At 44.9% G+C, this 12,245-nt stretch overlaps 1 protein-coding gene across 2 annotated transcripts in view; it reads right to left on the bottom strand.

Annotated features, from left to right (window-relative positions):
• Positions 1-2,758: 2,758 nt before the first annotated feature.
• The window catches only part of LOC119371906 (potential E3 ubiquitin-protein ligase ariadne-2), a 28,181-nt gene continuing 18,694 nt past the window's right edge, over positions 2,759-12,245 (bottom strand). For both annotated transcript variants that reach the window (XM_037642362.2, XM_037642363.2), the window contains 2 exons: positions 10,738-10,821; positions 2,759-8,606 (listed from right to left, as the gene is read on the bottom strand). In XM_037642362.2, the coding sequence (XP_037498290.1) occupies positions 8,538-8,606; positions 10,738-10,821 (153 nt within the window). In that variant the 3' untranslated portion in view covers positions 2,759-8,537. The remainder of the gene's footprint in view (positions 8,607-10,737; positions 10,822-12,245) is intronic.

The following is a 12,245-nucleotide window of genomic DNA, read 5'->3' as shown; positions in this document are numbered from 1 at the left end:
AATTATGGGGAACGCCATAGTGGAGGGTTCCAGAAAGTTTGACTACCTGGGGTTCTTTAAGTACATAGGCCTCTAGCAGTTTACCTTCCATTGAAATGTGGTCGCTGCGTCTGGGATTGGGTCCTGCACATGCGAGCAGCAGTACATTTCTCGCATGCAGTGAGAGATTAAAGGTACACTAAATATCGCATCTGTTTGGACTGGTAAACCATTCTTTCGGGTCGCTATATTTGTTCAAATTTCTGGCAATTAGGTGTAATAAGAAAAAGCTCCGAATTCCATTCCTTGACACACGTCATAACGGATGTACTGTCACACTCAATATGACTTGCAACGTGAGGGTGCACAGCTGAACGAGCTCAAAGCTAGCACATAGCTTCCACTTGCCGTTGTTTCCACAACTAAGTGCTGCTAACTCATTCACGATTTTTACCAAATGAGATGAGCCCATTTTGCTGCTGAAATGACGGCAAATGGAAGCTACTTGCAAGCCTGGAGCTCGCATCACCATGCGTTCCCACGTTACAAATGATATTGAGCAGGACAGTACATTGTGTTCTACAAATTGAAGATGCAATGCACTACATTCTGGATCGAACACAAGCTGTGGCCACTCTCTCTGAAGCATTTCACTCGATTGTTCGGTTGCAAATAGGTTCACATATGCTACATCAACCTTGTAATAATTGCAGCATATTTCGCTACGCATAAGTATGCAGCCTAATGCTGCACAATGTTGCACAACCTGTACTGATATCTGTCATGTATGATGTTCTACATTTGGGCAAAGAATGCATACTACGAGAGGCATCTCTAACTTGCATGGTGCTGTCCTTCCAAGTATCATATTTTCTCGCACATAACCTGCCACTGCATATAACACACAACTACAAACCACAGAAAATCTTTGAAAAAAATGCATATCTCCATGTACTGAGACACAGGCATAGCCCAGCATAACCCAGCCATATTGCAAGGAGTAAGGCAGTGTACAATGTTTCTTGAATCAAGAAAAAAATAATGAGAGGTGTATGTGCAGAGAACATCCATAAATATACATTCAAGATTCCATGCCTATTGTGTAGTAGTTGCTACTCATGGTAGAGAATGCGTGTATGATGGACAAAGTTGTTTGCTATGGAACTATACTCCGCGACAACTTTTCTTGGCACCACTGTGGAAGCTACAGAGCTAACGTGCCTGCATGCGCGCGCGCCAGGAAATAGTATCTATATTTATTTTCTAATTCGAAAAGTTACCTAGCTCGAATAAATAAAGATTTCTTCATTATAAAAAGAGAACGAGTATGGGAAGCCATTCGTGGAAAAATGTTATTGTAAACTTCAAGTTTGTTTCTGTCTTTATTTTTTGGACATCACCGCGTTTTTCTCACGCCTGCACCACATTTTCCTCACGCCTGCTCTCTCAGAGTCTCAGTAAACATGGCGTCCGCGATGCCCCCTGAACCGTTGGCCTGAACCGTGTGCGGCCGCCAACTCGCCGTTTCGTTCTCCGAAGAAGCTGTACTCTAAATGTGACAGAAAGTGGCTATCAAAGCAGACCACGTAAGTTATCTGAATGTCATCGCTAGAGTGAGGCGCCGTCAGCGTGACTTGTCTGCAAATGCAGTGTGCCGGACTGTCGCCGAGCTCACCGGAGTGAGTGAGCGAACAGTTAAGCGTATCAAGGCTGAAGCTCTGCGGGCCCCACTTGCCTCCCCGAAGCGCAAGATATTGAATTTCTCGGGCCAAACTGAGAAGCGCATCACCGGCAAGACGCGGCTGCTGCGCCATTACACGTTTGAGTTGGCAGCATTGCGGCGCAAAGTGCACAGCTACTTCATGCGCAATGAAATACCTACGGCCGAGAAACTATACGCTCTGTGAAGGTGTGGTACCAGCGAAGCTTGATAAAATAATCTGCGTCAGTCTCTTTTTAATTAAGCGTGAGCTCTCTTTAAATCTCAACCCAATTCAGCGGCACCATGGTACTTGCATTCCGTATTTATTCGAATACAATGCGAGCTTTTTCTCCAAATTTTTGCTACTAAAGTCGCCCCTCGCGTTACAATCGTGATCGCGTTAGAATCTAGCAAACGCCGTATTCAGGTTGCGGTGTGCGCTTGGTGGCGTTCATCATATTCCCATGTGTCTTATTTTGTTGTCTTCGGGCTTCACCCGCAAAGACTGTTTGGAATGCTCCGCGCAGACCGCGATGCGATGTTCCAGAAGCGCCAGGATTGTTTTAGATCTTTCTGTTAAGATTGCGCGCGGTAGGCGAATAGTCAGAGATTACGTGGCCACCAGCGATAACACTGGAACATTCGATAGAACATGTATAAAAGTCGACACGCTTTACGACTTGTCAGAATTATTGACGGACGACGCTCTGACTGACTCGTTTCCCGCCCACAAGCTTGGCCAAATAAAGAGTTTCATCTTCGACACACCCACTGCTGCCTTCGTCAACGTAACAACCCTGTGACAATATACGGTACAGTAGGTAGATACATCTACGCACACTGATGTTCCCATTCTGCATGTAGACGTGGTGTTAAACGCTCTAGCTATGCTAACAAGCGAAACCGAAACTGGAACTGAAATCGGCTACAAGATGCCGAACTACTTGCGTAGTAACACAAATGTGCGGATGCCCCGCCTCCGTAGCCTTCGCTCCAATGCCAAGATAAGTTGTCGCCGAGTATAGTCGTACGCTCTTGCAACTCCGCAACACAAGAGAAAGAGAACACGAAACAGTCTTGTACAAGAAGCAACTTTCTTTTAATTTGTAATTATGTATAGTACCACCTATGTATAATATATAGAACTGTACATAAAAAAAAAGTGCAACGAGATCACTTAGACAAAACAAAAGGGTTTCTCAAAATGCCAGCTCAATCCATAACAGGGGTAGCACACCATTTTTCAACAGTATTTCAAACAAATACCCATCTCTGAGAAACGGCGCTCGACGCAGCGATTCGGGCTTGGCCGTCGGAACAGTACACACACACGTACAAAAAAAGCCCTACAAACAGCTCGCACATATTCGTTCACGTTGGCACAACTTTCCGCCGTCACTTTCACAGAGTTCGCTCATAAATGTCGTCACTAAAAAAGCTCGCGAAAGTTGTATAAACATGTCATGCAGAAGATTCACATTTCACACTTTTTTCGACCCACACCCACTCTTTTCCACAGCTTCTAAAGCTCGTTTCCCTAGTCAATATGAAAACTATTTTTTTTAAAAGGTGACTATTTGGTCGTTCCAAGTTTGGGATCGTATGTTCGGTCAGTGAACCGATCTAATGCAGACGTGCAACTTCACAACAAAGCTACAATTTCAAACAAGTTCCATCTCGCGCAGCACAGTGTGGGATGCCTTTGCCTCGCAAAGGATTGCGTGCTCAAGGTTGTGAACTCGCACAGTCACAAAATGCAATAGACACATCTTGTTATGAGAAAGTTGCAAGCCACAATGAAAATACATTCGTCATGCCGACGTTCGTTGTAAGCATACATATTAAATGCTAATATTGGCGAGAAAGATTTTATAGAGGTACTTTGCTATATCCAATAATTCATTACACCAAGATCTAACTGCACCTGCACCGGATCATCGGAACAGCATTTTCATTAATGCGGAGAAGTATGCCTCTCAAATGACCAGCAACCTTAATGTCGTGCCCGACTGAGGTAATCTGTAACCAAAAGGGGCTTGTCACATTATTAATTCTCTTCGCTATACTCACAAAAAGGCACCTCCAACAAAGGCGCTGCCTTCATCCAAACAACAACCGTCCACTGGCACAACGCTATTGCTTTACTCGTTATCTTTAATTGCTAGTGGTAATCGGTTATCTCCTGCCCACTCATGTCGACGTGCAGCAGGCAACGGTGCAACATCACGAAAAGAGAAGTGTAAGTTCAAAGGCGTAAACAGTTGGAGCGCATAGATGATTGGCAAAAGGAAGTTAGACTATTTGATAACCTGTGCACACTGAATGCCAATTATTTATTTCAGTGGCTTTGCAGATTAGGTTATTAGCAACTTGTTTATTCAACACCTAGAAAGGCAAACAGCTCACAAAAAAACAAACACGCCCTCGTTATTTCATAGTCGAGCGTCAATGTTGCAGTGACGCATATCAAGAAGCACATACAGACAATGTCTTGTAGCTCATAACGCAAACTTGAAGCAACAAGTTCGGTTGTCGTAGCAACTGTATAGATGGTATTGTTACATCAAGAGAAAGCATAGAGGAGGGAGGGGGCGGCACAGCAAAACACAAAACTTAAAAAACGGTACACCTCGTTTGTTGTCATGGTAACATCAGCAACAGGAAAGTTCTCACATCGCAAATCATTGGAAAAATGAGACCTTCTGTACGGGAAGAGTTACTGAAGTAGCACCTTTCAGATTGCTCTTTGCAAACCCCAGATGTCCTTGAGATAGTTAACGCAGGTTTGTCATGAGCAGTCGGAAAACATACGCCACTGATGCGCACTGCCCGATGAGAGAGCCTAGACGCATGGCAAAGCATTTCACGATGACAGAGTTGTCGCATATAAAATTGACACTGACAAGAAACAAGTTCAAAAGTGAAACAGGTCTGTGGCTCTGAGTGAACTCATTCGTACACAATACCAACACTTGAATTTCTGACAGGCTGTCCCACGAGTAATTAACTGTTGACCCCCAAACATAAGAAACGGCACCTAATAAGGCAACTCTGGGGGCCACGAATAGCATGCGTCTTACTTCTAGCAGCTCGCAGCTTCATTATTTGCATGCTTTGTGCAAGTGAAAAAAAAAAGGTATGATACCTGCAGCCAGAGACAGTACTGCATTTTTATCGCGAAGTAAACCTTATGATGACCTTGTCATGCTGAATCCAGTGACAGCGCTATATCTTACGTTTGCATCATAACGAAGGCTTTTTTTCCCGTTAACTGTTAGGTGAACGGCACCAGATTCACGCGCTCTAAGGTGTAGATAACATATGCAAGGCTGTCACGCGACTAAAGAACTAATGGCAGCAAAACATTAACATTACGACTTTAAGTATGGTAAGCAGCACAAATCAGTGCAGCAAACTACGACTACTTCCACGGTGCTATGTCGCATCAAGTGCCCAAAGCATGCACTACTTGTAACATTGCCTGTATTCTAAATGTCTTGTTTAAGGAAAGGGTGGCTGGGACATCATCGGCAAGCATGCACTGAACCTGGACAACGTGACCATTGTTGAAATGTGGACCATCTTATTAGCCACAACTTTTGTACTAGCCATATTGACTGCTTATCTCTCACCTACTGCTGAACTCTCTCCGTACAGAAAGCATTATCAAGAAAACAAGCATGGAGGGGTCAGCATGAGGGCGCAAATCGAGTACATTAGCAACTATGCCAGCTGAGTGTTTCTGTGCAGTCATCAGATAATGCCAGGGTGCAAAAGGCTTCAGTCTGCCAGCGCAGTCATTTAGCGACAACAGGCAGTGCAAAGACGGGAACTTCCCGTTCCTACACATTTTTCGCGACATGCCTTCAACACGTAACTTTTAATGCAGCCTGCTGCTCTATACTCGCGTACAACATTTCTTGGCAATGACGCAAAGGCTACAGAGCCGAATTGCGCAAACGCTACCGCTAATGAATGTTGTTCCACAACTGCGTCCGCGTTTTGTACGCGAGAAATGAAGCAAAAATCCCTCATTTTGTACAAAAAGCTTTGAGACAGGATGCAGCGCACGCACCAGTGAGATATTACATTTCTTTAAACATAAGACGTTGTCATTTCGCGTTTTTGCACGCATAAGAAAGTCATGCCTTTCACGTGCTCCTCAAACGGTAAGCGCAGTCGGCGTCTTCAGGCGAGCGTCCACCTCCTTCCAATTCTTCCGCCTAACTCGCGACAAATTTCACCTACAATTGGTCGTTAAACCAGACAAATCAAGTGCCATGCAACGCTTATGCCGCGAAGCCATCACTTTCCGATGCTGAACGAAGCGTGTGCCAGACTAGACTACTTCGCATAGGAGCACACGTGCAGAAGCTCTGCCCCTGTAGCTGTCCCTTCACTGCCATTAGAAGTTGTCTGCGAGTATAGTGCAACACTTAGTTGGAGAAGACACTTATAAGAAGACCTAATTTCTCGATTGGCAATGCAAGTGTAGCTCACAGCCAATAATTTTTACTCTCTGCGGTGATGATCCTATTATAAAGAGAGCTAGAGTTTGTATCTTCAGTCGAATGCATTCTTGGAGGTCACTTCTGCGGTACAGCAATCTCTATTCAGCGTTCCAGCAATGATTTTCGATCACAGAGAGCATGAACCCCGAAGGCTGTGTTCTCGATTGCTTGATTTTACGGAGACAACACCTGAAGTGCCAGCAACCAACTAAACCGGTCAAAATTTTACTTTTGCCATTAAGAAAAGGTGCACACGCAAATTTCCAGGACCAAGTTGAGTGGAAAGCAATGAACCTTTGAGGCCTGCCTCTAGCTGTAGCAGAGCGCATCAACCGGCTGCCAGTCATGTCATCAGTCCAAGAAGCATACCATTGCCATGTTAGAAGGGCAAGAAACTTGCGAAAATCATGGACTTTGCATGAGCAGGAGTTCAGCACAAAGATATTGCAGGTCTATGAACCTTGTGGTCTTTTTCAACCGCAGCAGCATCCTCAACTAAAAATAGGACGAGAAACTACACACTCACTGTGCCTTATTTCTGTCTGCGACCACCTGCCCTCTGCTCTTTTTTGACTCATGATTAACAATATAAGAGTTGCTACAGTCACATTTTGATATAACAAACCTCGACTGTACGAAATTCATGATGTAACAAACTATCTTACCTTTCCAATCTTAGGTGCACTGAAAACCATAATTTCTCTTTCGCAATATCGCAAAGTAACTTCGAGCCGTCATTTTGATCTAACAAAAATTTTGCGCACTGCATACGCACACCTTCCTCTATGACAAATAGAAAATCGGCAAACATTAATTGAGCGCATCTTTTGCGGCTACCTTTCACATAGAAATGTTGCTGGCAGTCAGTAAAAAAACACCGTAGAGCAAAAGGAATCGAACGTACTACTCTACTATCACTTTGTCGTGGAAAAATGAACTGCACTCCTCAACTCGCAGTGTGGCCAAACATTTTTCCAGCACATTACGCGTAAAAGAGAGAATATGTTGGCAACCGCACTTTGCATAAATGCTGAATATGTATACTACAAAATTTCGATATAACGAAGTAAGTTTCTGATTTTACTGACTGGTATATTCAGGTCCGACTATATAACAAGGCTTTCTGCTGCAAAGATAACTTTGTTATATCCAGATTTGACTGTCTAACAAAAAATATTACTCATGCTCAAGTCTTACTCTTTTCTTATCGTCCACCGTTCACAGACAGCCAATCGTGTTGATAACATGGGTGAAGCATCGATTGGACCACTGACAATGAACGAACAGGAACACAATCGCAACAGTACCATTACTTCATAGCAAACAGGCCATATCAATTAACCTGTAAAGCCATGCAGAATTGGGAATTAATGATAAATGCAACCGATCAACAACACAGCCTTCAAGTAGATCGCGTTGCCGGGAACGTTTCCAAGCAGCACACAATGCCCAGAAACCTGACAAAAATGCCCTCGCCACGCATCAAGAATATTTAGGACACGAAACTCCCATCAGTACAGGCGCGTGTGGGCGACCAGATAATGTCACAAAAATAGCATGGGCCAAAGGAGGCACCAGTGGCATGCTAATATTTTGTTGTTGTTGTTGTTTTTTTTTGTGCTGCTGAGCTGAAGTCAAGCAGCGAAAGTTCTTGTTGGTGTCTTTTAGAGGGTAGGAGGGGTCAGTAGAACTTGTCAGGCCTGCGGCCTCGGAGAAAGAAAATGCACACAGCTGAACGCACTGTGCGGCCATGCTCAGTGTCTGCGGTTGTACAAGAGCAATGCACGACTGGTTTCCTTGGCAACCGAACTCAACAATTTCCATGTTGGCCGGCACATGCTGCTAGCGTGATGAGTCTCTGCGGGAGCGTGACATTATCTGGTCGCCGCAAATAGCCGAGTTAAAACTCCTAAACATTTCTTGCTCCGTGGCTCTCTCAACTCTCGCTAGACTCATTTTTTTAAAAATCATGCTGGAACGCTTTGTAACTGTCACTGCGAATTGAGCTTTCTTACTCTATCCAACAAAATGCTGCAAGTGTGTGTATATGTGTGTGTGTATGTGTAAAGCCTCCTGCATTTTTCATTCTGTCAAAGACAATTTACCATTCGGGAGGATGAGCAATCCCTAATTGTAGTTTCGCGCCCCGAATGTACGCCCACGACTGCAAAACGTGAAAGACGGGATGACGATGAGGTAGGGCGCCCACTGATTAGTAGCGGGGGTCCCGCGTCGAGCATCTTCAGTAAATTCCCGGCACGACGGCGTCGGTGTTCCGCTTTTTTCAGGTGTGCCGATACGACAGTCATGTGTCAGCGCACAGGTGACTAGAGCCTTCTGGCCTGCTAGACAAGGAAGTCCTTGAGGAGAATTGAACGCCTCTTCTCGGCGACATCCATCTGGTTCTCTAGCTCCTGAAACGAACAACTTGATAAGAATGTGACGGTGCTTACTATTATCCGTTTTTTGTCACGTATAACCTGCACAAAATTTTCTTTTAAATTTGGAGCTAAAGTCGAGATGAAAAACACGTATTTCGATCTGCAAAGGTGGCCTCAAGGCAGCACTTCACAGCTATGTCAGAAAACTAGCCCCACGGCAATAGGCAGGGCTCATTTTTAGAAAGCGTTCTGCAAATCGTTGACAGCCTGATAGAAACGAAACTTGGAAACAAATCTAAACCACAAAATTCTTGCTCACAGCTGTTAATATGCAAGTCTCAGCATTGTTAACCCTTTCTCTACAGTAAAAAATGAAGTGTACTACCAAATTTACAGGAAATATTTTTCACTCAATTTGTAGAGCCTTTTTTTTGTAAATAAAGTGGTACTGTTATTTCAATCTAATGGAGTTCCTTTACTTCACCAATTGAGTTAAAAATATGGCAATAAAATGAGAGCCAAGACACAAATGGTACAACATGGACAAGTGTGGCCATCTAGCGTCAAGAAACACAACTATGGCGAGTAGAGTTGTCATTGGTTCCATGTTACGCCAATTTTTGTTGATGACAAGTACAGTCGCCATCGGTCATTTTGGTACAAAATCTCATGACTATAGTTGCCAATGGGAGGGAAAGCGTCAATAGACCCTTTTCGAAAAAGGGCGCCCCTAGCGCCGCGCACGCAAACTACTGTCCGCCGCCATTGTGAGGGCACCGCAGCAGACGACGCAGGCTTCGGCAACGTGCCAGTGCGCGACATTTCAGCACCGCCGAATCGTGAACAGTCGTCAACGTTTTTCGTACAGACGGCGTGCTGCAATGGTGCAGACGTGCTGCGTTCCCATGTGCCACCGTCGAGGATATCGCGACGAGAACAGCGATAATTAAGGTACGCGATAAAACGTGAACAACAAACGCACGTGCTCTCTCTCCGTACGTGATGTCAAACGGACGTGCGGAAGGCCGCCGTTTTGTAAACGCGCTACAGAAACGGACGTGCTTATTTCACAGCGCCATGTGTAGCATCGTTTTTACGAATGAATAGTCTTCTCCCGAGTGCCTCCATGCGGTGAATTGCGATTGATTGTGCAGAAATACTGCGAGGGTTCGTAAGGCCAGCAAGAAAAATAAAGATCAAGTTGCGTACCGTTCATTTAGTAGCGACAGTACTCGCATATCGTAAGCCACGTGTCAACATTTTTTAGTACATACAAACAGGGGCGTATGCAGAAATTTTTTTCTGGGGGGTGGGGGGACCACCTTGATCTGAAGTGGGGGCCGGGCAGGCAGATGTGGGCGGATGTCATTTTATGCTCTGGGTGCCATGGCAAAAAAATTTCGGGGGCGGGGGGGCACGGGCCCGGTGTTCCCCCGCCCCCCCCCCCCCCCTTCCCTGGCTACGCCACTGCATACACATAAACCCAACGCGCGGCGTCCGGAAAATAGTTGCGTGGTGTGGCTTGCGGCAGACAGGATTTTCGCCGGTTGCGGTCGCATAGTTCCGCGACAGTGACGTCCTTCCTTTCCTTCGGGAGAAGTGTGTAGCTTCGGCGAGCCTTTTTCTCCCGGTCCGGGCACGCACGCGAGTTAGCTGTGGTCACGGTCCCGCAACCGCGGCAGTCGAGCCAAACTGCTCGTCCACCCCGTTGAAGGGTACAAATGTTGCTCATTGTGCATCGGAAGCACCTCAGTAAGACCAACGGAGAGTACTAGGAGCTCGTTCAAGCACGCAAACGGTGAGATTTCAGCGTATGACACGGAGAACTAGCCGCCAACACAAACATCACAGCACTCACGCATTTGACGGCTCGCTTCCCATGCCCTCACGATGGCGCTGACTATCCCACGCTCCTTTGCGAAGCGAAACTGACGAAAAGCCCACCGTCAGGTGGCGTATTTATGAAAAGGGTCTATATGCAAGATATCACAGGGAATAAGGTTGGTTTGTCTTCCGCTGGCTAGCCAAGACAAGCCAAGCCAACCCAATCCAGTGTGTACAGAAGGCACGAATGCAAAAAGCATGCACACAGCTCACTGCAAGTGAAACTGCATGGCCGGCTACATGAAAGGCTGCTATACAAAAATAAAATAAAAATATATACCCCTCTGTCTGTCGTCTCTGCGCGTTCCACCTTCCAAGAGAGATTCTCTATTTCTGCTTCCAGCGTTGCTTGCTGGTATTCAAACTGCAATTATTCAAGATACAAACAATAGATCTTAGGTCTGACCTGGAATAAAATCGTTTCTCTCTCCTGCATATTCTGTCACACAACATTATTATACATCTTTTTTTTCAAGGACACATTGGACGAACGATGATCTCTATTGGCTGATCTCGCACAACAGACACGCACATGTTAAAAAGTTTCTTGGATGAAAACTCAAGAAGTGCAACGAAAAAACAGATAAACTTCCATGTGAGATGGGGCGCATCGCTCAAAACACAGAACTGTATTGCAGCGGCTGCAAACATTAGAGATGAGAGTTGGGCTAGTTGGTACAAACTGACTCAAGACATAACTAATTAGTGCAAAAAAAGGACACAGTGAAGGAACCAGATAATTAGCACTGTGTCCTTTGTCCTTTTGGCATTAATTTGTTATCTCTCAAGCTGCGAGTAAAATGTCACACTGCACACACTTCAGTTCTTGGGCTCTTGGCCCACCTATGGCACTGGTGTTTTTTTTTTTATTACTAAATATTCAGCATGTTATTTTGGCCAGTAGTAGTATATAAAAACAACTGAGTAAATACCAAACTCAAGGTATAAATTACACATCTAGTGTGTGTCGTAAATCCTTCACTGTATCACCTTTAATCGATCTAATGCTCTCATTTAACTTTGCTTACCAGAACAGGCAGAGGAGAAAAAAGTCCTACAGTCACTTATGCATTTGCCTGAATTGACTCGAAGTCGAAAGCTATCTTGGTTCTGCATTGCCTCAGGGATCGGAGGCATTGGAAGCTTTCTGCACCTGACGTGGTTTAGCAACGACTCCGGGATTAATCCGCTTTTGGGCAAGCGGCGATGTCATGTGATGGCATGATGATGTCACAAATTTTTGCGACCTGCGTCGTCGTGACGATGTCATCACACGAGGATAATTTTTCGCATCACTTGTGCTGCCGCTGGTCACTTTTCGCGTTGACTAGGCATTCAATGCTTTCGTCTTTAAGCCCTTCGCTACCGTAAGAAAAGAAAATTGTACCAAACTTAACAAAAACTTTTTTTCGCTCAATTTGTAGAACTTTTTTTCTGAATGAAACGGTGCCATTCTTTCAATTCAATGGGGTTCCTTCATTCCACTAATTGCGTAAAAAGAAAAGGTAACTGGAAGATGGCTTCACCGCATGGCAATACCATGAAAGAGAGCTAGAAAATGAAAGCCGAGACACAAATGGCACAACATGGACAAGTGCGGCCACCTAGTGTTAAAAAAACACAACTATGACGAATGTAGTTGCCATTCGTTCTACGTAGGACCAATTTTTGTTGATGATGAGTATAGTCGTCATCGGTCATTTTGGTACAAAATCTCATGACTATACTCGTCAACAAGAGCACAAGGGTTAATACACACAGAATTGCGATAAGCAAATTATCATCACA

The sequence above is a fragment of the Rhipicephalus sanguineus genome, chromosome 10 (genome assembly GCF_013339695.2).
Source record: "Rhipicephalus sanguineus isolate Rsan-2018 chromosome 10, BIME_Rsan_1.4, whole genome shotgun sequence".
Classification (NCBI taxonomy): domain Eukaryota; kingdom Metazoa; phylum Arthropoda; class Arachnida; order Ixodida; family Ixodidae; genus Rhipicephalus; species Rhipicephalus sanguineus.
Note: the sequence above shows the minus strand (reverse complement) of the source record. Positions and strands in the feature narration are given on the sequence as shown.